The 26,586-nt window shown below is 48.5% G+C and overlaps 1 protein-coding gene across 1 annotated transcript; it reads right to left on the bottom strand.

Moving 5' to 3' along the window:
* Window positions 1-946: 946 nt before the first annotated feature.
* HSF4 (heat shock transcription factor 4) lies at window positions 947-26,586 on the bottom strand. The gene is made up of 13 exons (XM_055726955.1): window positions 25,802-26,586; window positions 21,823-21,931; window positions 20,617-20,744; window positions 19,139-19,263; window positions 16,777-16,852; window positions 15,244-15,308; window positions 12,303-12,402; window positions 11,416-11,540; window positions 9,373-9,597; window positions 7,882-7,987; window positions 6,452-6,517; window positions 4,949-5,036; window positions 947-3,653 (listed from the first exon to the last, which is right to left on the bottom strand). Exons 1-13 carry the CDS (start codon window positions 25,922-25,924, stop codon window positions 3,457-3,459), a joined length of 1,533 nt encoding a protein of 510 aa, XP_055582930.1. The 5' UTR covers window positions 25,925-26,586; the 3' UTR covers window positions 947-3,456.

Raw genomic sequence — 26,586 nt, 5'->3', positions numbered from 1 at the left:
AAATCTTTAATAATTTGTAATAAATAGAATTGAACAGGTCTTGTAGATGTACACAATTAAAGAAAAAAAGTATTACTATGGGCTTGTCAAAAAGATGTATTCCCAACTAGCTGGGCTTAGGTGCCATCTGGTGGTAAGAGAAGTGGTCCTGAGTGTAACACAAAATAATTGTAAAAACCCTCAGGGAAGACAACACAACTACTTTAAACTCCAGCCATTTTTCACCTTCCATGAGTAAAAACGTGCTGGTAAACCCCTTGGCCTCCAGGACAGGGCAGGAGGATGAGCAAAGGGCCTGTGGAGAACAGGCTGGTCTTCAATCTTCTCTTTAGAAAGCTGCAAGTGCTGCCAACAACATTTGTGAGCTCAGTCCTAAAAAATACTTGCTTCCGTTTCCTGACAGAAAGCTGGATAAAGACTGTTTTGAGGGCTTTGGGTTGTGCATTTTTCGTGCTGTCTTTTAGTGCCTGTCCTGGCACCCACTTACTACACTAAGAACAAATAAGCAGGAAGGACCATAGTATCGTATCACACTTTAAAAATGCTTATAAACAAAAGATCTTTAAAAGTCATTCCAAGGGTAAATTTTGAGCTCTACTATCACTGAAAGCAAGGGGGAAAGAAGGGATAAAAACTGGAAGTAGTTTCAACTATAGATTCTTTTACTCTGATCCCGATTTTACCAGATATACCCACTCTGACCAGCATTTTAGTTTGAAGAGTTCAGCTGCCTTCTGAGCTGGGTTTACTTTCTCACAGTTTACACGTTAAATCTCTCCAGCTCCTGTTTTTTCACACATGATCATCAGTGGCCCTGTGTTGTCTCACAGGTGAATCTCCTGAATTCCTGGAAGCTATTTTCACTTATTGGCGAGGACTTGGGAAGGAGGAAAGGTGTAAGGGATAGGCGAAAGTAGTGAGAGAAATGCCAGAGCAGGACTAAATGAGAAAAAGGAAACACGTTTAATTAGTGTTTTCTGTAAAACTTTACAAATGTACAGCATAGTGCAAAAACGCAGTCTCAGCACGTCACCTTCAAGTGAAATTAACAATGTAAAAAGCCGAGGAACACAAGCTTGCTTCTTCACAGGAGTGGCTCTCAAATCCTGTTGTTCCTCTCTCGCCATCAAGCTCCAATCTCACATTTATAGTAGAGCAAAAAGCCTAAAGAAAAACCCCAGAACCATCTGAGTGGCTACTCGCAGCGAGTGCAGCCTGCCGCCTGGCCCTGTACAAAAGCTGCAGCCTGAGGTGGTGTCAGCTGGCTGAGCTGCACCTTCGTCAACTTGCAAGTAGTTCTCCTAAGATGGCTCGTTTCTCAACCTCAACTAGACAATCCAGTAAGACACTGAAGCGTGTGCCGAACCTCAAGCATGTGATAGCCTTCCCAAAAATACAGGAAAACTACTCAGGAGCTTGACGTTAAACATGCGCTTAAATACCTTATTGGATCAATACATTCAGTGTTAACATTAAGGCAATCTAGCATACGAAGGTTCAGAGAAGTGTTGAACGAGGATAACATATGCTGTCTGGTGATAGGAAACCCCAGACAGTTTTCAGTTACCTCTGAGAAAAGTAAACAGAGCGCAACTCACTGGCTTTCCATCGCTGGAAATGACAACATACAGTGGCAAATGGGCTGATCTAGGCAAACTTTCTAAGCACAAATCTGTCAAAAAGGAAAACCTTGTCCGTGATACACTCGAGCACATCATCTAAATACCAGGCCAAGTCTAAATACATCATCTAGATACCAGGGGACTGCCAGAATTTTCCCTTAGTCCTGAACATGAAAACGGTGGCTGGAATTAATTCAGAAGCGCTTACAGCCTCGCTCCTGCAAAGACTGTGCCACCAAGGTGGTGACAGAGCTCCCAGCACACAGTAATTAGCGGGGGAAAAATGTGCTCAAAAGTGAATGTTTCTGAACTAACACATCTGTTCACATATTGATAAATGGATGGAGGAAAGGGCTGTGACAGGAAGGTCCATTTAAAACATGCTCATCTTGTTACGGAGAATTTGAGCCTGTGTTCATCTGATTGATTGACGATATTTTGGGGTGGATGCTGCTTGACCATTCAAGATGCTCAGAAATTCAGCTGAGAACGAAGAATCGCCATGGCAATGAAAGTGGGCAGAGCATTTCTTCAAATGATACTGGCACAGCTTACGCCGCCCTGTCTAAGCCCTTGGGAGGCCTGAGTTAGCTGAATTTCCTGCGTCTGTCTTACTGTGTTTGGGTAGCTTTCCTAAGGAAAAGCAACTCAATTAGAGGATACTGAGATAAATAATACATACTCATTAGAACTACAGCATAAAAAACAAAGCTCTGCTTTGTTGAGAAACTCAGTTGTCAGAAACCACATGGAAGAGAAAGATTAATTCAACCTTTGGAGGCTGGTCTCAGATGCACAAAGGACAGAGGAAAAAAATAGTGGGACATGGTGGACTAACCCTTCTGCCTCTCTCCTACACTGAGCAGCTGAGAGTCCTTCTAAAAAGGGGATCCAATCAATTAAACTGGTTCATCAGATGGTATACGTCCAACAGGCACATCTTCAGGGGAAATAGAACAGGTCAAGGCCAAGGAAAAAAGTCATTGGACTGGACAGGAAATACTTAGCCAGCACCACAACCCAGACAGCGCTCCCTTAGTCCTCTTTGCACACGGAAAATTCTGTGGACAGAAAAGTCTATCCTTTTTTTCCCTTTTTTTTTTTTAAGTACGGGGTGCCCTGCCTTTACGTTAGGGAAAATAGACTGGGCGGGGGGTGGGGGTGGGGAATCCCAAACAACAAACCCTCTCGACTCAGCATGGGATGTTTTGGGGTCTGTGATGGTCTGTAGCTCCCCTAGGAGCCAGTGGTCACTCGGAAAATGACCTTCTGCACACCCTGAGAGGTCTTCATTTTCCTACTCATCCTAGGAGGAAAAGGGAGAGGCACAAATACATCAAAACCAGATAATGGATAAAAGAATATTTTTAGAGCATTGACTGGCATAGAACTACTTTCCTATTTAAAAACCAGCATCCAGAAGGGTCAGGCATCTTAGCTAATCTGTGCTGCCCCAATAAAATCCAGCAGTTTGCTGTTGCAGACACTAGTCAGGATCACTTTATTTTATGAAGTCCCTGATGTACTTAAATTTTATTAGAAGATTTGAAATTGCTAAAAGCATTTTCAAGGAAAAAAAAAATCCTGCCAAGTTCCCACTCCCCATGGGAGCAAGCACCAGAAGCAGTATTTTGTTTTCAAACTGTTATCCTGGGCAAACACTGAAATCCAGGTGCAGGGGGGGTAAATGCAACAGCTACTGACTGTTTCCATCTACTCAAAGGGCACAAAAAGAAACTCTCTTGTGGATTTCTGAGTCACTTTTGTTTCTTTACATTCAAACCTGTGGATGCTTGGGTGGGTAGGAAGGAGATGATGTTTCTTGGAAGCTAAATCACTGGTTGTTGTCAGTTGAAGAGCTCAGGTTTAATGGGATATCCCCTTGGACACCCACAGAGGACAGGTAGGAAGCCAGATTTTCAGATGGAACGTAAAGCGATGAACTTTCAGGCAAGCTGATGACGTCATTTCCAAAGATTGACTGGCGATCAATGAGGAACTGCTGGGTGCTTTCAAGAATGACATCTTTCCCTAGGAATGCAAACGGACAAGACAAAACTCAGGTGTCTGGAAGGCAAGTTGCTAGACTTTAGGCATGTAGAAATGAAAAGTGGCAAATCCCCACTGTAACAGGAGGTAAGGGGCCTCACTCCAGGTGAAAAATGCTTGCAAACACTTGAGTCAAACGTGGACTCACTTAAAAGCCCATCCAAATCGATGGGAATGTCTGCAGGTTGCCAAGCTGGATTCTGCCTGAATGCTGAGGTGCCTCACAAGAAGCGAAGGAGGCGTGACCAAATGTTTGGAGACACTGAGAAGTAGCTAAGAGCAGTTTCTCCTCTCCTTCCCTCAAGAACTGTCTTTTTTGCTCATCTTTGCAGGTGACATCTCTCAGTTGCCCCATTATTCCAGCATCACACCACTGCATGGACCAGGAAGGCTTTGCAAACAGGGGATGCTCCTCTTGTGCCGTTCAGCTCCCCCCTGCTTAAGAATTCTCTCCAGTGTAGCTGGGCTTTTCATGCCTTTGATGCTCACACAAGATGCTGAGCTTAAGGTGGAAGCTGGGAGTCCTTGAGCAACACACAATACATCAAAACTCTGGGGTGGGCTCAGGTGGTTACCACACCAAACTAAGGCTCACAAAAGCTTCTCTTTCAAGTCTATCCTGGCTGAATACACACGAAAATAACAATACATAACTATTCCAAAACCAGGAAAACACTCCTAGATTCATAGCTAAGATAAATGACACACTTTATCATTGAGTCAGTGAGTGGGAGAAGATCAGCTGGGCAGTTTCCTTGAGGTCTGGTAGAAGGTCTGGGGAAACTGAGACGTAACGTTTGCCTCTGGCTGCTAGCACCCACCAGGTCCTGGAGAAACTGAGACATCACCTTTGCCACCTGCTAGCTGCCACCAGGTCACCTCCTCTGCAGCAGGAGCCGGAAGAGACACAGAACCTGTACAGTTCTTACCACCCCTACCCACCTAGATCCCCACATGGCTTTTGGGTGGCGATGAATAGGCAGAGAAGACGGTGGAGACACTGAAAGATATGATGTGGCCCCAAGCAGAAACAGAGGGAGTTCGATGGCATTTAAACCTCTGTGTATGCCTCATACTTTTCCCACTGTTTAGCAACTAGCTTAGCAGTTGTTGTGGAAACACTGCTGACTGACAGCCCTGAAAATAAAATAACAAACGTGTTTTTTTCCCTCAAAGTGGCAAATGGTCCAGACATTGCATCTAGCTTCTGATGGATGTGTTTAACACCTTCATTACATCCCCGTTCCCCAGTGCGGAAGGGATGCTGGCGCTCCTACCTGGGCAGGCGTTGTTAAACGGTGGGTTGAACACTTTTGAGGACAGCTCAGTTGCATTCTTCTCCAGATCCACTGTGAGTCGCTGCATCTTGATGCAAAAATATAAACTACAATGTACAATTATACAAAGACAGGGGAGCTTGTTAGAACTAGGCCGCTTCTGCAGATCAGTGCTTCATCAATGCTGCACAACATCCACCAGTAACGCAAGCGATCCTCCCTGCCCTGCCTCTCCTCCCAGCCTCACCTGCACTTTGCTAAATAACCAAAAGCAGGTGCTTAAGGGCAGATATGCCTGAAGGAGCGAGCTAAGGCAGATGTAAAACCCTGTTAGTGCTGGCTAATACTGTGTGAAGCCCACCTCACACGAGGAATCCAGGCTAATGTCACCGTGGCTGTCCCTGCCCAGCTACCGCTCAAAGCCAACCCACAGACCTCTGCTGTCGGCAACAAATACAAAAGGAGTTTTCTTTCCATTTGCCTTATGACTGTCTTTAAATTAAAACTAGCTTTTGCTTGTGTAGTGCTTCTAGGTGCGGAGTTGCTGCTGGTTATTACTTGTAGGCTTCTCTGTGCTCATGACTTTCTGTAGGATGAACAAGCCTAAGGGTACGGAACGAAGGGAGGGAAATTCAGGGGACTCAGGGACTGGACTAATGAACACCACAGCCTCCCCCTTGGCCTTTTCTCTCGTGCAATCCTCTTTAAAAGAGACTGCCCCTTGCTTCCAAGACTTGCTAATGTTACCTGTCCCTTCAGACGTTCTTCTTCCTAATACTCAGGAAGTGGAATTAGCTAGTAAATTCAAAATTACTAAACTAAAATCTAAGGAGGGATAGTGATATCCTGAAGAAGGCTTAGAGACCTTCCACACTTCATTAGAAGAGATTACACTTTTGTTTGCGCATCTGCAGAGATGGCAAAATCATCTAAGTCTTTTTCTGACATGGCTGGCAGCCAGGCTCTGAAAATTCACCATCACACATTTGCTTCACTGTTCATTAAATCACTATATGCATTTCAGAAATGTCTGTGCCGATGTCAATTCCAAATGAATACTGCCAAACAATTTCTCCTTGTTTCTTCTGCACAGGTATGCATGAACCTTTATTCTGATTGCATTGTGGTTTTACTGCTCCAGGGATGGCTGCACTTTATAAAGGCAAATTTATGAAATACGAGCTTTGGCACAAAGATACTTTATGCATCTATGGTTATTAGTATGACATGACATTCATGCTAAGAGAAATTTTAGAGTGGCCAGCTTCAACTAAAGACTCCAGGACACCAACAGATCTCTAAACAAGCTCTGGCTGAGTGGAGAAGACAGTCAAGAGTGGAAGATAACACTCTCTGCCTGCCCTCAGGAGTTATGTACTTGCTGTGCTTTACAGTACTCTCCCCTCTGGCTATCAACTAAGCATTCTTCAGTTAAGCACAAGCTCTGCTTCATAATTATATTGTTATTATCATTATCATATCTCAGAAATAGACATCTCTTACCGGGGACAGACTGGCTTCCATTTCAGTCAAATTCCACTCACTCAAAGATAAATTGGGATTAAAGACCTGTTGGGAGAAGAATACGATTAGGGCTCTGAAAGGTGCAATGGCTCGAGATACTCATATCCTCAGCTCTTTGCCTTGGCTGTCTGCTGGCCCATGGCAACTTCTGCCCATGCCTGTGCTGCGATGCATTCAGTGAAGCTGCAGCAAAGGCTGGTGTGTGTCGCTTTGCAGCACAGCCAGAAGAGCAGGGGCTCAGCTGTGGGCACTTGTGCTGACCTGCCTGCCAGTGGATACTGCTGTTGCCCAGTGCCACAGTCATGTCGTAAGCCACAGCAGCTGTTTGTGTCGCTGCACATGCAAGTCAAAGCCCTTTTTTGCTGCTTTCGGGTCCTAGGACACTTCCAGGTTCATATGGGTTTTTTAAAAGTATTCCAGAACAGGGTGGCAGAGGGCAGATTAGTGCTGCATCAGTGCCTTGATGGCAATTTCTTGAGAAGTCTGAGCAGCCTGGGAAAAGGAGCTGTTGACCTGGGGCACAGTTTTATGATTCATTCTCACTCTCGTGAGGTTCAGTTGCAGAGAGAGAGAAGTGTGTCAGTAACAGGAAAACACCTCCTAATGAGAAATAAGAAACAGAAACCAACCGAGTAAGTAATAGAGCAGGCTATTAGAAAAGCTTTCTGGAAAGTCAAAATCAATCACGGACACTCTGGAACTGGCTTTAAGATTGATTTTTTAAAATGATTTTTTGTTCCTGTTTGTCCATGCAATCTTACCACATGCCTGCACCTGAAGCACCTCCTCAAGGGAGCATATCTTTGACATATAGATTCTTTTCTTAGGTACAGAATTACATGATTATTGGCAAAAACCTTTCATATGCTAACGATATGTACAACGAGAGAGAGTGCAAAAGGGAGAAATAAACGAAATAAACAAACCTTCTGCACATGTACTTAAGAAAAAGGCCACCACCCACTTCTAAAGAAAAACTACCTGAGAACTGCAGGCAGATAAATATCTCAGCAGAGAGAGAATTTGGCATCGGCTACGCTTCCCAGAAAGTGAGGAACAGGGGAAAGCAGTAGAGCTAAACACAATGCAGGAGCATCTAAGATGCAGAATATGCAGAAAATAAACTAGCCCAGCCAAAGCAATTACCAAACTAGCTAGAGAGCCATATTAAACCTATTTTATGTATATGTGTTAGGTCTCCTGTTGATGTCTTTACCAAATGCACTGTGTTTTGTGCTCCTAGAAGTTCAAATGTGCATGTTTTCAGAAGAGGTGTAAAAAAGCATCACTGAAAGTCTGAAATCTTGCCAGTTCTTATGAAAAAGTCAAAACAGAGCCATGGCTCTACGGGCAGCATGGGACAGACCAAGTGCCACGCAAGAAGAAGCAGGCATGAGCCTGCCACTCACATCCAAGAGGCTGGCGGGCTCCAGGCCGTACTGCTGGCTCCGCAGCAGCAGCTGCAGCCCTTCCAAGCTCCAGTCGGTGCCCTCCAAGGGGTCTGAAATATCTGTTCTGAGAAAAGACAAGGGGAAATAGGGCCACGAATGAGACTTGCATGGATACAGACAGAAAGCAGGACTGAGCAGCCTTCCAACGTGAGGTTTACGCTTACATCCCGTTTTGAAAACCAGAAGTCCACTGTCAGCCTTGGGTTTATGCACTTGGTTTAATCCCAAAGTACAACCCAGCAGAGCACACAGGGGATGGAGCTGATGACAAAACAAGTGAGACTACTCCTCTCCTGTTGGGTTTGGGGGTGGGTAGTCTCTGCACATCTCCTCAAGACTGGGAAAATTAAAGCTTTCCTTAGAAGAAATCCTTCTAGAGAGGCACTGGGGATCCAGAACAGGCTGCATTCCCACCCTCTGGGGTCCAAGATGGCTGGATTACTATTAACTAATGGTTTTTAAAGGAGTGACTTTTGCCCGCAGGCTGCATTTATCAGAGGCATTCAGCTAAAGCAGCAACTGTGAGTCCCTGCTGTGCTTAATCCCCATAAAAGCTACCAAAATTTTTCTTAAAATCCAGAGTCTTAAAAGAAGGATGATTTTTCTTCTAGTAAAATGTTTTTAAGTAGCCAGTGGGTTCAGAAGGAGGAATTTGATTCTCTTTAAGGACCCAAAGGAAAATAGAAGCCTTTCTGCTAACGCTATTGCGTGTTTTGGGTGCCCCACCCCCAGGCTGCAGTTGCCATCAAGAATGAAATGTGCACTTCACCAACAAGCACGCCGCAGCCATGCTTTCCTCCTGCTGGTGATGTCTGCTGTACACTCGCCCATGACATCGGTGCTTGTTGGGATCTCAGTCTCAGACCACGGCTCCAAAAATGCCCAAACCCAGGTAGCCCTCTGGCTGAGCCCAATGACACTGTGCTGACCCCCCTGGTGAGAGGACATCATCCTCTAGGTGACTGTCACAGGCAGGATACTTGTGACAGTCTTCAGAATAATGAAACTGGCTTCAGAATAATGAAACTTCCACCCCTCTGTAGAAGACTGCAGTGAACAGAACCTCCCAACTCCCCATCATCCCCTTGAGTGACCTCGCTTGCTATTTCATGATCTTAAAACATGATTTTCTACCCTTTCACAAAGCCTTGCTTTGGACCGACTAGCATTTTACTGAGCTGCTCTGGCTCGAGACAAGCACAGCAATGAAGCGAAGTTGCACGGGTTTTCGCTTTTAATCAGAGATGGGGAAGCTGGGATCTCTTGCAGTGTCAGCTCCCTGGTGCTGGGCATCCACAGAGCCCCTACCCCTGTGAACTGTCTCCTGGGCTTCAAGGGTCCTCTAAGGAGGTGCCCCAGGTACAGGAGGGAGCTCACCAGGCTGCGATGGGCGACGTTGCCCCTGGCTGATGGGAAGAGAGGGCCACAGCTCCCCCTCGCCCCCCTCACCTGTCCAGCAATGCCCTTCTGCCTCTTCTCTCGGAGGGTTGGGAGGTCCCCGGTGGGGCTGCACCACAGCTCCCTTTGCCTTCCAAAACAGACTGAACCATGGCCACCGGCAGCACGGGGGGCTCGGAGCAAGCCCGGCAGCCTGGCAGGGGCACGTCTGGCTCAGCGGTGGCTTTCACTCCGGGGCTGACCGGCTCTTCCTTGATCAGCATGAGGCACTTCTCCCTGTAGCAGAGACAGGACTTAGCACCAGCACCACACGCGCATCTGCTCCGCAAAGGCCTCACGCTAGCGGGAAGGGCAATAGCACAAGGGCTTGCTTCTGCTTCCCACCAAACTGCCCCGCAGGGTCTTTCCATTCCCCTACGCTGGCCAAAGAAATCAGCAACCCTGTTTTCTTTTCAGAAAGCTCCAGAAGCATGCTCAGCTGGGGTAGCTTCAGTCACTCCATCAGTCATAGCTGTAATGAACTTGCCCCATTCGACTGTTTTGCAAATACAGAAAACACACTTCCACATGTCAGGCGTTCCTCAGATGAGTGTTAGGCTTGAGACAGGTTAAAGGGTCACCCAGCTGTAACAGGAAAGTCTCTGCCCTCGGGACAGGGATGGGATGGGTAAAACCTTCCTGTGCAGGAGTTAGGTCTGGACCAGCGAGCACTCTAGAGATCCCAATGGCACAGGTCAGGATGCTGTGGCCCTGCAGGATTTGGAACGGAAGCTACCAAGTTCTGACAGTCCCAGCCAGGTGTTTCACTTATTTGGAAGGAGAGGTTTGCCTTTTTCCAGTGGGAGAGGCACTCCACATTATTCCTAGACAGACATATGACATCAAAATTTTGAATAATAGGATTTTGCATGTAAAAATCTACTTAAAGGAGATTTTAGAGCTCCCTGTGAACCTGCACAACTGGAGCCAAAGTGACAAAGGCAGGTAGGCACAGGGCACAGAAAGCCACACTGAAAAATATTATCTTACAACACTTCCAGACTAGCTTTGCTGCAAGACAACACGAGTGTGTCACACACAGGCGATGGTAGGGGCCACTATGACGTTCCTCTCAGATCAGCTCCTCATTGTGTGAATCCTAAACTCCCACCAGAAGCTCACGTTGATTTAGGAAGTACCACAGCCCTGAGCTCCTTCGGGCCGTGGCTGGCTCAGCTTCTCAAATCATGCAGACACAGCAGAGATCAGAGGCCACCAGATGGCACTCAGTAATTAGTAGAAATAAGCAACTTATCTTGAAGGTTATATTCAAATTTTTCTGCTTTAGAAATGGCTTCCTGGGCTGTTTTTTAATCTGGAGCACTTTAGGTGCTTCTAGCTAATTTTATGGCTATGGTTTCAATTATGAGGCAGATTTACAGTCAATTTCTAGAGTGTAACTGCTTTGCCTCTGTGCCTGAGAAACTCTTTCCATGATTCATCTGTCTACTTACTTTCCACTGACATAGTTGCAGCTACTCTGCTACTAGCCCTAAATACAGTGCATGTCTGTGGCAGGAAGAGATAAGCTTTGCAGTATCTCTGCATTCAGTTCTTCAGTTACTGGGACCTTTTCACAGAAAAGTTGTCAAACATCGGAAGTTGTTGTGATGCAACCTTTCTGTTCTCATTAGCAGAAAGATGTACATTTTGATCCTGTTTCTTCTTTGTCAAAGCCGAAAGGAAACTTTCTTCCTCTCTCAACAAACCAAACAAGTGCTAGTATCTCATTATTTGATAAAAGTCTGAGACAGCCCCTGTCTTGAGAACAAAACATAAAAAACCCATGGAATACTTCTCAAAGAGGTGAGTGGAAGTTCTCAGCATGAAACTCATGACTTTGTTTCAGCAGTTATGCTGTTGTTATCCCTCTCTAATTCCAATAATCTGACTCACATTGCAAACTGGAGAAAAAAAGATATTCCAGCCCACCATCTTTACAGAGATTTGCAAATCAGACAGAAGCTTTGGTGGAATTACAGCCAGGAAAAACTATTTTGAAGTTATGTGTGTCCATACCCAGCTCTCCCTGGTTTTAATCACAAACAGGTTTACCTGTCATTTTCGGGAGGGGACTGCATATTTATTATGTTGGAAGGTGATGCTTCAGTAACATCCGATATGATGGGTCCTCCAGCAATTGCAGGGCTGTTTAAGCAAGAAGCAGGTTCTGTCGATGGCTAAGAGGAAAGCAAAAATCATATGGATTTAGCCTTCTGAGGCTCAGAACAAGTCCAACGCCCTTTCTGAGATAGTTCTGGTTTATTTACTGTGCCCTTGAGTCTTCCTGGTACAGAAACCAAGAAAGCTTTTACCTGCTATGCAATATTATAATTTTCTCTGGTCTTTCCACCCACCACACAGAGGTGCAGGTGTAAAATAAGCACTCTGACTGAAGCATCAGCTACCGAGAAGTTTTATCATGTCCAACATTTTGCCTAGACTGCTCAGCTTCCTCTGGATCCCACACAGCCCAGCAGGGGACTACGGGTCTCTCATGCCAGCTCAAGTATTTTTAACTGCACGACATCATGCGTCTGGCGCTGCTTTAGGGGCTTAGGGTAGTGGGCATCCCTCACCAACTGCAAAGGTCTGGCTCTGGTCAGAAAGATCATAGTACCCCCTTCTAGAACGTACTTCTTCCCCTCTGCCTTTGAGGTGAGCCAGGCTGGGGTAAGAGCACGGAGGGTTTGGTGTGCGGGGTCTGCCCTCCAGCCCACAGCCGCCCACGTGAACTCAGCAGCATGAGCGCACGCGTGCACGCACCCCTCCCCGAGACAGGGGAGCCGAAGAAATAATAAATGTCACTCAGCTTTGCAAACTCTTCTTTGCTGCCAAACTCTTGCCAAACTCCTTACTCTGTAATCTGTATCATTGCTTCAAACGTTTTTCCACCCTGGCCGAAGAAAGCCCACAAAGCTCAGAGGCGGGCACAAACGTACCGACTGTATGAAATAGGGGTCGTGGAGGGGGTCCGCGGACAAATGCCGGCTGAACTTGGACACTTGTGGAGCTGAGATCCCGTTATCAAGCATCAGAGGTCTGTGAAGACAAACAGGTCTGTTTTCCCAGCACATACTGACCGGTTCCTGGATGTTCATACAGGAAACATCTCTCAGCCAAGGGCTCTTTTCCCCTGGGTACTCTGTCCTTCCTCAGCTGTAACGTGCTTTCTTGTCCAGTCTTATGGACAAGGAAGAAAAACAACAGTTTTGGAGGAGGTCGCTGTTAAAAAAAGGGCCTTTGCCGTATAGAGAGGGACGATCTAGGTTTTCCAGATCTTATTTGAAATATGCAAGTAAAATAACCAATGCATATTTTGAGTTTAACAAATTCAATTCATACTTTCTTCTAATCGCTCGTGTTTTCAAGCTCTTGGCTGGATCCTCAGCTTGTTTAACCTGGAGGTAGCCACGCTGCAATTATTAGTGCAGTATTGGGAGACAGTGCAATACTGGGAATCTGGCCTCAGCACCAGGTCCCACGTGCTCAGAGCCTCTCTGGCACAACCACCTCTGTCCATATCCCTGCCCAAAGGGAACCCCTGCCACCCAGCACCTAAGTAATAAAACGGAAGAAGACACAAAGCGGAGCAGAGCCTAAACTCATTGTATACGGGCTTTTGAGAAAGGACTGACAGGCTTTTACAGATGGTCACTGAGAAGAAGCAGCGGGTCTGTGTGCTGGGTCCTGTAGCAGGAGTGCTTTATGCTTAGTAAATGAAACCAAGAGAAAATGAGAAGGAGCCTCAAAATGGCATTGCCTTTCCACCAGGAAACTCCCTGGGTGGCAGGCCTTGGTTTTGTGATACGGTCCCAGAGAAGCTGGGAACTTCCTACACACCCACTATTGTTATGCTGTGATGATCCTATAAAACCGCCTAGCAAATCCCTCTTCTCCTCCCACTGTCCCGCAGTCATGAAAAGCATCCTCAGTGTTCATCTGGCGACAGGCACCAGGGAGAGCCAACAGTTTTTTCCACGGTAAGGTCTAACACCCTTGACAGAAGATAATTCCTAGCTCCCTTCATCCTACAGGCACTGGAGCTGGATATGTTGGTAGAAATTATAGGTTTGCTCAGACTCCAGTTAGATCCTGCAGTGAAGGGTATGCATGATACAGCAGGACACAGTGACCATGACCGTGGCGCCTGAGATTGCAGTGCTGCCTAACAGCTTGGTTAACAGCCTTTTTCTGTTCTATGACATTAACTAAAGACACAGAATAAAAAAGGACATTGGAATCGCCCTGACATGGACCTTGTCATGGCATAATCTACCCTTCAGTACACACTGAGAAATCACAGCCAGCCCAATAGTTATGAATTTATACATGTCCAGCGTTCTGCTCCAGCAGATGAACATCCCCATCCAACATTTCTTATCGAGGTAACTTTGGCGTCTAACCCATCTAACAGCCTCCCGGGGCAGACGTGCCTGTGGGACCTACAGACCTGCCCATGCTGTCCAAACCCACCCAGAGCCCCCCGCCAGCACTGGGGTTTAAACAAAAAAACCTGGGGTTTAAAAAAAACTTAGAGATGCAGATACAGACACGAGGGCTGAGGCTCCTCAAAGGCAGCCCTGTGTGTTTCTAAGGAAGCAGAAACTCAAACTAACATGCACCGCACTGTGCAAATTGCAGCCGGGCTGTACCAGTGTGATCCCTCTACATAAGGAGGTCGATACGGTTGCTGTGCAGATAGTTCTGTGCTCTTTCAGCACAGTTTCTCACTAATTATTTGCTTTTTTTCAAAAAGCAGCAGTCTAAACAACATTTTTTGGGCTGCAAAGCTTTTACAGGAGAGGCATGACCCTGACCATGGAAATGAGAGATCAGATCTGGCACCTCATCTCTCTGCTTCCCCACTCTGCTGGAGGAAAATTTCCCCACTCGTGAACCTCAGTGACCCGGAGCAGCAGACATCTTCCCCCTGAGCCTTCTTCTTCGCTACCGTTCTCCTTGCGGTGCTTTTCCCTTCCAAAAGGCTCAGCAGCGGGGCAGGCAGAGGTAAGCGTGCCCAGCTGCTTCTACAGGTTACGGGCTCCTTCCTTCAGTCCTGTGTTTCCTTCACAAGCCTCACAAGAGGAGTCAGCCAAGGACAAGGACACTTGAAAGAAAATCAACTCCCTGGCGCAGCCGTTCTTGGGAAGGCTGGCTCCTTGCTCTGAGGGCACGGGGAAGCTTCTGAGTTGCCAAAGGCCACAAGGTAACACAGGTGGGAACTGGAGGCAGGTCCCTGCCCTCATCCTGAGCCACAAAGGCAAATCCCTCTCGGTAGCCCCTCTGGCCTCTTTAGATCACAAGCACCACAGGGCAAGAAATGCACGGCTGCTCTCCTGGAAGGCACGAAGCTTCCTGATTCAGGCTCCTCTCACTTGCCTTGAAAGGCTAATTTATGACTTTAAAGATACCCCTAAGCTAAAAATCTTTCTCCACGTTCCTCTCGGTAAGTCCTGCAGGCTACACCTGCCACCAAACCTGTGTTGGATACACACCGCATGCGGTGGCTGCAGGTCCAACTAAAGACGTCTGTGGGCTGGCTGGAGCCAGCCCTCCTCCTGCTGATGCTAAGTGGGAAGACTGGAAGGTGTGGGACTGGTGGGGTCCTGCCCTTTACCCTCCCACTAGTTAGCATTCCCATCTCCCATCGCGCGCTCCGTGTTCCCCAAATAAAGGTCACAAGCTGACACGGTGCTTCTCTAAAGACCACTGAATGGGGCATGTCAGCAGGTCTGACTCGGCAGTTCAGCCCATTCATTTCCCATCACCATGGTGCCCTGGTCCGGTGACCGCCCGCCTGGGCGAGCTGAGCTTGTGCTTTTAGTGAGGGGGCAGCATTATGCACCCGTGAGCGTGTGTGCACCACACAAGGGCACTTACAGCTTCCTCTTTATCCCAGCGCCGCCGGGGCTTGATTGGAGCTGGCCGAACAGAAACTGAATCAGCTGTCAGGAGAGATCAAAATCCGGTGTTAATCAGCAGAGTGATTCAGCACTCCCTGCCCTCGCAGCCATTTCGCTCTCACGCGTTCCTCCCTCCCGCCACCACCCCGAAGCTGGGAGCGGCCACGAAATCAGGGAGCCAAACTGCCTGGGCCGTCGGAGCCAGAAACAGGACTAAACCCCCAAGGACCCAGGTGACCCGCCTGGCTTTCAAGAAATGCAGCCGGGTGCCTGCTTCGTGCAAAGGCCACGGGATGCACGTGCTCAGCGCTTGCTCGCTCCGCTTCTCTGCCTGCAGGACTCCAGCTAGCCCTCTGAAACCCAGGGATCTGCCTGTGAAGCAATGCATGCAAGCATCCCTAGGCCTGGAGTTGGACTTGGCCTCTGTAAAAGTCTTGAGAGACCTTTGAAAGAGGCTTTTATAAAGCCTGACAAAGATTTTGCAAGGGAAGGAGACCAACTCCCAGGGGAGCCCCCGGCTGGAGGGCTTAACTCTCTCAGTGGAGCTTGTCAGCCCTGTGAAATGCGGTGTTGATGTAACAGGGCACTGAAAAGGGTGCAGCATGGCTTTGGAGAGCATCACTTAGCAACGTATTCCCAGGTCAGCTCGAGCCCAATGCTCTGCTTAGACCTCCAGACAAAGAGAGCATTATTATCCTTATATATCAAGCTGTCTCATACTTGTTGCCCAACATAACAAAACAGAGTTGCATAAATGCCTCTACAATGAGCGGTGGGGCTGCTGCAGCCTCAGAGCTGGAGGAAGGCTTGATAGCCTCATGCGTTTCTATCCAGTCCTATGACTGTGCTGCCATGTGAGGGTCAGAACGTGGCTCTCGGGGACTGGGAAACGTGACGGGCTCAGTCACGTCAGGACCAGCTGGGAATCACTGGAGAGGCCTTTTCCAGTACTGGTTATGCTAGATTTTAAGGCAGCCACCTGCTCCTTCAGTCTACAAGGCTGTACAGCAATTCCTCAACAGCACCAGTATCACCAGAAAACGTAACGGTAGCTGGAGGTGCCACTGAGGAAAGGCTGGCCTGTTCTGCTGCCTGCAGGCTCCTCTCTTGTAGAGAGGAAAGAGGAAAGTTTTGGGAAGGCCAAAGGCACCGGTACAACCAGAACACAGCTCATACGGGGCAACTAGTGAGAGTAGTGCTCTCTTGCTCAGGACTTTGGCAGAACAGTGGTTTCTAACGTCACAGCAAGGACTGGCAGGGTAATTAAAATCTTTCGCTCCAGGGCATCATCTGTGCTTTGTTAATGACCACTTTCCATAGGACACATAAGAGCATCACACCATTTCAGAAAGAGGGAAAATAAATATACTGTGATATCAGAGTATGGAGAAGATTATGGGACAAGGGGGGGGGGGGGGGGGGCGGGGGAAACAAAAAACCCCAACCAAAACAGAGGAGGAGATATATACCATGCAGCACAAGTGAGTTTGGAGTTTATGTGAGCCACTACCTTGTTGATCACTTTCTGTTGCTGGGAGTGGTTCTGCCGGAGAGAAACAACTTCCCGCCAAAGAACTTCATTTTGCCTGAAAGCAAAACAGAAACTTTCCATGAGCACAGAAGCTGCCCAGCAGCCCGGGGTGCTGCCGGGAGCCTGCCTCGCTTTGCTCTGTTTGAGTGTCCCAAACGGGGTCACACAACTGATTTCCTTAGTTTTCCTTTGACCTCAACAGAGCTAGAGACCAAAGCATGGAGGAAAAACAAATGAAGAGAAACCGAGATGTACAGAGGAGAGTAATAAGAGGACACATGTGGTTAGTTTTCATGGAAAATCGGGGCCAAACACAGAGTTTCAGCAAGGCCTGCTTGAATGATCACCAAGACTGGTGGTGCCAAGCAAGCCCAGCCTCTCCACAACTGCCCCCAGCACCACTGAAGACCCGGAGATCCTAGGGACAGAGATCCTGTGTATCCTGCCTGCTGAACCTCATACACATGGTGGCACAAAGACACCTTTGGGAGTGACTAGAGCAGCTAAAGGGATGTTTCTGCATCCAAGAGCCTTCAGCTAGGAGGACTGTAATGATTTTATTAGTGGGAGTCACTGATTTCATCCAGCACAGACCTGGGGCCAGCTTGCAATGGCACAGAACATATTTATGTTCTGTCTGCGAATGCAGCACACGGGTGCTTTACAGGCTTCCTTGAACAGTCAGCGCCAGAAAGTGGGATGGGGAGATTTACTGTGCTGCTTCCAAAGCTGGATGCCAGCCAAGCCCATGCTGCAAAACATTTTTGCCAGTCAGTTTATCTCAAGAGGATACAGATGTACCAAAACCCACAGGCCAGCAAAACCTACCACGCAGGTGAAATTTATAGATCCTGCTGGTTTTTTCATCTTTCTAGCACATATTGATGCTAGAACTGGGAAGACAGAGCCCAGGGCTTGAAAGAGCAGAGTAGCAGCCCTAGTGCAGCAGCTTGTACAGCAGGAATCTCCGCAGTGAACATTCCGTGTGGGTACCAACAGGATTTCCAGCAAAGCAGCAACCTTGGTCTGACAGCTTGCGCTGGAGTTATGCCCTGATGGTTCCTCCCTGGTGTAAATTTCTTACCATGGTTTCAGCCTGGGATTTCTGGTCTGTCTTAGTTTAGAAAAACTATTATTTTCATCTGTTGCATGCAATTTTGCCTTTTGCCAGATGGAGGAAGGGAGCAAGGAAATCGAAAGGGAGAATAAAGTAAAACCAAGGTCAAACCAGCGACGCTGGAATTCCTTAAAAATTAAATAAGATACAAGCCTAGAAACTCTTTCATTGCCACTGTAACTAGATGTCATGGTGTGATTTCATGCGCTGGACTCGATGATCCTTATGGGTCCCTTCAGACCTGAGATATTCTATGATTCTATGTGGGAGTCATTTAAAATCGAGGGAAGATAAAAATATTTATCTGTTGCGCATAAGGTGCTGGGCTGGAACGAACTTCCACCGTACGTGGTGTTCTCCCAATGCCCAGGATGCCAGTGTTGTCTGGTGGTGCATGAACAGCAGCTTTCATCATAAAAGAAGGTTTGGGGTCTTTTTGATTATTCAAGTGCTCCTTAAACAAAGTTCTCTGTAAAGTTCAAAATTTTGGAGGGAAATAAAAAACTCTCCGCGTACACGATTTATAAAACCATATCCCTTCACTAAATTCCTAGTGCTCATGCCTGACTCAAAAGATTCCAGAGCCTCCGACAGCTGGAGGTCGGGCAGCCACATGCCAGCAACATCTCATCTGCTTGGTTTGCTCTTACACAACAATTTTGGCCACGTCAGAAGACACAGCCTTCAGAGAGACATGTCCATGGACTCAACGCTACAGTGCTTCCCACGTTCTTATATATTTCAGGCCAGTCATATATTTTGGAGGTGGAGGCTGAGGAGGAGAGGTATTTTTTTTATATTTTTAATAGCTGGAGTGGACACCACTGTATTTCTGCCAAGGACTCTTCTATGTGTAAGAGTTAGATTTATACCACCAGTTCTGCCTGGAGGAAATAGATATCTGATTAAAGTCCCCAGGTTATACACATATTTCCTACACAGGCTCCTCTGCGCTTTCCTCGTCTGTAAAGGGAAAACACGTATGAAGAGAGTACGTCTGCCTTTCACCAAAGACAGAGAGCCTGAGCGTTAATTCATATCTTGTAGATCATTGGGTCTGCATAGAAATCTACACGTTATTGTCTCCACAGAGCCAGCCCCTGGCTCCCCACGCATCCCTGGGAGGGAGATGTGTGAGGCTTCTCCTTCCAAACGTTCCCCCAGAACAAGCGCTCTAGAGAAGCAAACACGCACAAGAAGCAGCCTGAGTAGGATTCAACTCACTGCTTCATGTCCTGCACTTGACACTCCATGTTCTCCTGCTGACTCCTCAGTATCTGTACCTCGTATAGCAACCTGCTGAGGTCCTCCTGGCGCATCTTGGTCTCCTCACTTTTCACTACTGACACCTGAGGAAGAAAAAAAATCAAAGGTAGATTTTTACCAACACAAGAAGGACCACAGATGGATGGAGCTGTTGCTGTGGCTCAGGTGCAGGGCTTCCACCGGCCCAGCTCTGATGGGCTGAAATACCAGGACAGGCAACATGCACAAGAGTCTGAGCTATCCTTAGGGTATTCTTGCAAAGGCCAGAAGGATAAAACAAAGCAAAAAGCAGGACACATCCCTTCATGCAGAGGGTCTGTTGCCAGCAGAACATTCTCCACCAGAGTGGAGACTTGGTTTGAATCAGCTTGGAGGGGAAAAAAAGGAGGCGGGGGGGGGAAGGCATTTTGAGGACCAGGGAGGAATTGAAGTAGGTTGTTCGATTAAATCTTTCTACGTTAACTACAGAGAGACCCAATCCCAGCCTCATGTTTTACAGGGATGAGCCTGAGGTAATGCTTCAAATTGACATATCACACGTGGATTTCCAGAAGGCTTTTGCTAAAGTCCCTTTTCTGAAGTTGCTACGCTAACTCCGTAAGAGAACAGCCCTTTTGGGGCATCACTAAGAGGGTAAAGACAGCAAAGAGAGGGCAGGAGGGGGTTCTGTCTCCTGCAAGAGCAGGAGATGACTGTTGGGGACCCCGCGGGAGTTATGCTGTGCTCATCCAGAAGAGTGGGTACAGGTTCAAAAGCAGAGTGGTGCGAAGCAAGCCTGGCCACGCAGCGCTGCACCAAGGCCACGCGGTGCTGAGCGGCGCAGCAACAAAACATGGGCAAAACTCTTGATGGAAGCCAAGCCCCGCACACCGAGGACCCCCGCCCCAAGTGTCTGGGTGTATGGAGAGGACAGGAACCAGACCACAGGGAGATCCTGGAGTCACACCGAGGAGCCTGTAGTGCAGGGGTCTGCAAGCAAGCAAGCAGCTTGGGATCACCAAGAAAGGAATACAGCTGCGGTAGAAACCCTCATGATGCCCATGGAGTTGCTGTCCTGGTCAATCTGCCCCCCCCAAAAAAGAGATGTGGGAGGGTTAGAAAAGCCCAGGGCAGAGGGCCAGGGTGGCAGGCAGGGACAGGCCTGGGGGGACACGAGGTGTCTCCTGCACGAGGCACCCGAGGGATGGGCAGCAAGCCTTCACTGCTTCTCGCCTAGCACAAGGCCCAGGGAAACAAATTAAATAAAGACACAACAGCCTTCAGGCAACATCCCACACAGACCACCAGGGAAGTCGTGGGGACATATTCTGGCAGGGATGTTTTGAAAAAGCATCACGCAGTCTCTCTACACCAGTGGTGTGGAACCTTCCGGAACAGGGGTCTGCCCACTCCCGCCTCCCTGGCTGGCAGGTGCCCCCCATCCAGCACCCGCTCACCTTCCTCTTGATGTGCTCCAGGAGGTGCTCATGGCCCTGCAGGAAACAGAGGTGCTGGAACTCGGTGTCATCTCGCTCAGGCTTGACAAGACCCCCCTGCTCGATGTTCACCACCTTCCTGAAGCCATCTGCAGGGAGAGGGCGGGGGTGAAGACCCCAGACCCAAGTCTTCCTCCCGCCTCCCACACTTCGGAACACATTTCTGTTCACTCCCCACCTCGTCTTTTGGAGCTGTTCTGGTGCTCAAGGCAGAGCTGTGCCCCCTCCTTGCTGCTGGGCATGCTTCTGGGACAGATCTCGGGGAAATCCAGCATGGGGGAGAGCCCTGTGCACCCCTGGCAGCCTCGCAGGCAAGCCCCCAGGCTCCCAGCTCTGCCAGGAGCTGAGCTGCCCGCTCCCACCGAACCTCTGCTTTGACTTGCAAGCCAAAGGAACTCAGGGGGAGGCTTTTCCAAGGCACAGACCAGCGTCAGGTGCCACTTTGGGGAAAAAAAGGTCACGTTCACATTTGGGAATCTACTTGGAGTATTTCTCTGAAGTCCTGAAAGGTTTCTAAACTGAATCTAAAGACAGGCTACAATTTACAATAGCGCTACTGTGAAGTTAAATCGTAAAGGTAAAACTTAACTGAGGAACTTTGAACAAACTCAGAAAAGAATCATCTTTAATACAGTGGTGGTCTAGATGTGGCTGAAAACTACACCTAAACCTCCTTAAAGGGTGAAAATGTCTGGTCAGCAAGGCAGGGCTTGCAGGGAGAAGTACTGCCCATTCTCCAGCCGCCCATACAGTGAGACTGGTAAGCTCCAGGGATGCTGCCCGTGCAAGCAGCAGCTTCCGAGGGAGTCATGGTATCAGGCTGCTGGGAAAAGCCCCATGTAGAATAAAATGGAAAAGAAATAATAATATGTCGTCAAATCAATGCAGGAGAAGCTGAAAACCTGTTAGCTGAAATTTCTTAGCTCATCTTACAATGTAATCCAACCGAAATTCATGCTGGAACCTAAGGTCAATGCAAATCGCTCCCCTGGGATCGCAGAGGCGAGTCCCCTTTGGCAAAATCAGTAACGCCACAAGACCGCACAGCTGTGCGAGATCTCGGCTCTTCTACCCGCAGCTCCCCTGCATGCCTGCTGTCCCCGCCGCGCTCGCCGCCGCTGCCCCGGCTGCCGGACACGTGGCTCAGGCTCCACAGGCAGCACTTACACATGTTCAGCTGCCGGACGAAACTGGCCATGTTGTTGTGTTTGAAGTACTTGGGCAGCACCTCTTTGGCAAAGCGCCCTTGGTCGAAGACATGGAAGCTCGTGCCATTCTGCAAAGGAGAGAAGGACAGCAGCGAAGTCAGGGGAGCATCCCCGACCAGGAGAGGGGCCCAGGAGGAGGCGATTCCCTGAGTCCTGCCACACGGGAAGTCGTGCTGCCTGAATCGCCACCTTGAAGCTGAGAAGAGCGATAACAGCCTTCAATGACAGATGTCATGAATCCATTCCATTCTGGCCCAGTCACTCCTCTATGACTACAGTTCTGATCTTCTGCTAAGCTTTGCCACTGCTTAGTTGAGAGCCTCGGGTGTGAGAAAGAAACTACAGACACCTGCATCCCAATAGCCTGTGATCACCTCCCCTTGCATGGACCTCACAGGAAGACTGGTGTCTGAAACAGTTCCTGGAAAGTGGGAATTGCCATCATAACCGCCCGATCTGCTTGTGTAAGTCTAACTCCAACCCATCTGCTCCAGAGTGCAGCAGTCCTGGACGGAGCGCTGCCTGGAGTCGTGTCACAAGAAACACAGCAAGGCAAGGAAGCAAATCATCTCTGAAGACATTGCACTGACCCAGAAGCTCTACGTGCCTTCTCTCGATTATTTTTGTAAGTACACAGCCACAAGGGCAACCCGCAAAACGCTGACAGTCATGCTCCACAGCCCGTGCTAGCAACATGCACGCTGACCAGCTAACGCATCCATTTCTGGGGTTGCATTGCCAGGATCCACCACTGCAGAGCAACGCGAAGTGCCCAGCTTGCTGGCACAGGGCCACCGCAGGCCACGTGCTCTCCCTTGCCCTGTGCCGGGCAGCGCTGAAGCTGCCCTGAAACATTTTGCAAACAGCAAACCCTTTCAAGGGACAGAAGAACTGGCGATTAATTTGCATCTGTAACCCCCACTTAGGAACAACTTTTTCTAAGTCTCAAGCCTCAACAACCTCGGTGTCTCCAGGACATGGGGACAGACGGGAACCACCTTAAATCCTCTCTCTGCTCCAGCTGGGCGGGCAGCACGGGGAATTTGGAAGGATGGAGAACTGTGATTTCAGACCTGGAGTTTGAGGCACAGGTGGCATTTTTGTACGCCTGCAGAGAATGGCATCCAGGGGCTCGCACTGGCTTTGCCTGTGGAGACAGAGATGCAAAGAGCTACCTGGGGACCCCCCCAGCTGCACAGCCACAGCTCCCCACAGCTTTATGGAGGGCCAGGCAAGATGTGGAGACCTATGCCAGTGCAAAGACAACAGCAGATATTAGGGATTCACCAAGCTCAGCTGCAGCTGAGTTTCAAGGGACAGCTAGCTAAAGACACCGGGGTCTGCATGGCACTGGCAGGGAGGGCTCCGAGACCCGGGAGCACAGCTAGGGGCATCCTCCTGCTGTGTTCAGCGCTACTACCGCAGTCAAGTGGGGGAGTCAGCCTGGGGGGTGTTTCACAGCGGACTGGGCTTTCATAGGGGAGGACGGCATTTTGCAAGGGCTCAGTCTCTGCGTGCAGCGAGAGCGTACCAGCCGTGGGGGGTCCCACCACGCACCCCTCACAGGCTCTGTAGCTGCATGGGTGCACTCAGGGCTGCCTGCAAGTTCCTAAAACAGGGAGAGTAATCAGGAACATGAGAAAGCTCAGTGACTAACGAGGGGCCGGTGTGTGCCTGCCCATGGCCAGAAAGCCACCAGCCGGCAAACCCTGCCACTCTACTCCTTGCCACTACATTTCTGTCACCAAATAGTGCCAGTTCCCTCCTCGTTTGTCAGCTTTAACAATTAACCCTGCGTGCCCATGAACACATGACTTTGGAGCTTTGGAGGGGACAAGGAGTGTTCTTGCTCCTCATTCCCTCCTGCGAACACCGGCTGTGTTTGCCTCGACAGTGCCCTTTGACTGCCACTGGGGCCTTTCCTATTGCTCCTTACGCCGTGCAGCAGGAGAACGGGCTGACCAAGCCCTTCGGAGATTCACTAATAACCTGGAGTTATCCTCACAGACTGTGCTTGCAGAGGTGACATAGGGACCAGGGCTTCCCAACAGCAAAACGGCTGCCCTGGGGCAAAGCTGGGTTGCCCTGCTCGTCCAGGGCTCCCTCTGTGTCCCAGGCTGGTACGCTCGCTGGATGTGAAATGAGAAGCACAAGGGGTTTGTGTACCTGAACGTCTCCTTACGGCCTCTCTTGCGAGGTCATTCCTTTGGATTCGGCGCTGCAATGTTCCCAGATGCTGGCACAGCCAAAAGGGTCCCTACAGACACAGGGGATGTTGGAGCTGCTGCGTGTTCGCCGCTGAAGGGTGTGTGTGCCAGTTGGTGGCTTGCCTGTCTTACCTCACAAGCTGGGAGAAGCTTTGGAAGTCTCCCCTGCCCATGGCAAAGTTGACTCTGCAGCACGTCAGTCTTGGCAGGTGCCTTGACTCTTTTTGGCAGACCCCGTGGTGACAGACCCTGTGCCCTGCTCAGGCAAGCTACCCCAGGGATTTGCTAGTTCTTCCTACCTGCATCTTCCATTTTAAAAATCCGTTTAATCACTTCTTGTCCAATCTACTGTGGACACAGACAGACTTTTCCTTCCCACCTTACAACAGCCTTCAGTGTATTTATAAACCATTACCACGTTTCATAGGCCCTTATAGGTCCTATTTTCTAAGAGTTCTGATTACATCCAGAAATCTTAGGCTTGCACACAATTTCTCAGCTCCTGATGGATAGAAGAGGATGAACATGGGAAACATGGGAACACGCAACATGAGAAACTTAGACATCCAAAAGCCTTACCAAAACTTCCCAAGAACATAGCTGTAGCCTGAGTTAGGGTGCAGGGAAGCAGAGCACAGTGGTGGTAGGCAGTCGAAAATAACCATGGGGTGAGTGTAAGAGAGAGCAGACTGCTTATGCATTTTATAAAACCCTTCCTAGATTGAAAGCCTGGATTTAAAGCACACCCCACCAGAACCTGGTGGTTCTCAGAGGTATGGCCATGCAATACCAACATCAGAAAGCAACCATCACCTTGGATAAGAATGCAGCTCAAATCCTACCTCCAGTTTTGAATGAAAACTCTGCTGGACACAAATGCAGGGCAGAAAGGCTGCTTTAGACTTTTTTTTTCCCCCCCTTTAAATCTGCTTTTGCTATAGAATCTTGATTTTGGAGAACAAGTTTATGCATACGACTTATCTGATAACTCCCTGCAAAAGACAAATCACACTATTTGTAGCAAAACTTGGGTCAGAAGCACAATGTAGTATCAAAATGCTGTAGGAGGGGGACAAATAAATCATTTGAATTCTCTGATTGCCTCAGTGACAAATAAGAAGCCAAAGCAAAGCAATCTATCCCTATGGAGCTGCACAGACAACAGATACACACACCACCATGATCATCACACAGAATCGTTGAAAAATCGAGTAAAGCTCTTCCAAAATGTGATTCTGGGTGCCAGCTCGAGATCTCTTTAAATTATAGGTTTTAGCCTGAGGTCTGCATGCCATTTATCAGCTGCCTTCTCCCAATATGTGAAATAATATAAACAGCAGTGGAATTTTTTAAGAGCTTTGCACCTTTTCTAGGAGATTTCAGGGAACTGCCGATTCAAGCAAGGTGAAAATCCTCTCTCTTGAAGAGTCTGGATTTTTAGAAGATTCGACATTAGACACCCTTTAAGATGCTTCAAGTGAACTGTGGAAATATTGCTATTAAAGCACTCCCAGTCCAGTCATCCCTTTGAAACAGAAAAGCCACAGTATTGAAGATAAATAATATTAAGTACATCCAAAAGGCCCCCAACAAACTCTGAGCCCTTTCACCCTCCTGGTTAGCTGGCCAGCATTTCCAAACCAAAGGTGCTGTGCACCGTGGTACTGAGGCCTCGCACCCGGGTTTTTCCCAGTGTCGCCGGCACTGACACGCAGTAGCCATCGTACTTACAGTGCTCCAGCAGATGAGGTGGTTCGTTTCAGGATCTTCCACCAGCGTCCAGAGTTTGGTTAGGAAGGCTGGCACATTGCTGGAGTAGCCATCCATCACCAGAGAGCTGGGCGAATCCTGCATCGTTTTTCAGTGTCCTGGCTACACTAACCCCATCACTCTCGGCGTGCCTGCCTCCCTGCACGCGCCTGCCTCCGGCAGAGAATGAACCACGGAATTTTATCCCAGGCCAGTGGAAAGTAGGCTCCCAGGGAGTCACATCAGCAGTGCTGCTCACACTCTTAAAAACTCAGCACAATGCGATGGCATCACCAGCCCCGGAGAACAATACACAGAATGAAAATGCACTGCAGCCGATCTCACAGAGCTGTGAATAAATACGCAGCGTCATGCAAAGGGACCACGTGCTGCACACCTTATGCTGGGAGGTTAGCAAGTCACCGGAGCGAACCCTGCTGAGAGTCTGTGGGATGCCCAGGCACGGCAATGCCAGGTTTGTGAAGGCACCTGAATGGTTATTTTGGAATTTTCTTGCCCTAAACTTTGGCCAGCACAGATATACAAAGGCTGGCCAGACCTCAGGGCTGCACATCTTTGGCAAGGTTTTGAAAAGTCAAAACTGTAAGCTGATTTGGCTACGGATCTTATGTTATTTGTTAAGAGAAATGATTTGGCTCTCAGGTGAGAAGAGAGGATGATAAAAACAGCTACACAGGGAATCTAGATTACTATATGCTTCATTATTATTATTATTATTATTATTATTATTATTATTATTATTATTA

This window comes from Falco cherrug, chromosome 14 (genome assembly GCF_023634085.1).
Source record: "Falco cherrug isolate bFalChe1 chromosome 14, bFalChe1.pri, whole genome shotgun sequence".
Taxonomy (NCBI): Eukaryota; Metazoa; Chordata; class Aves; order Falconiformes; family Falconidae; genus Falco; species Falco cherrug.
Note: the sequence above shows the minus strand (reverse complement) of the source record. Positions and strands in the feature narration are given on the sequence as shown.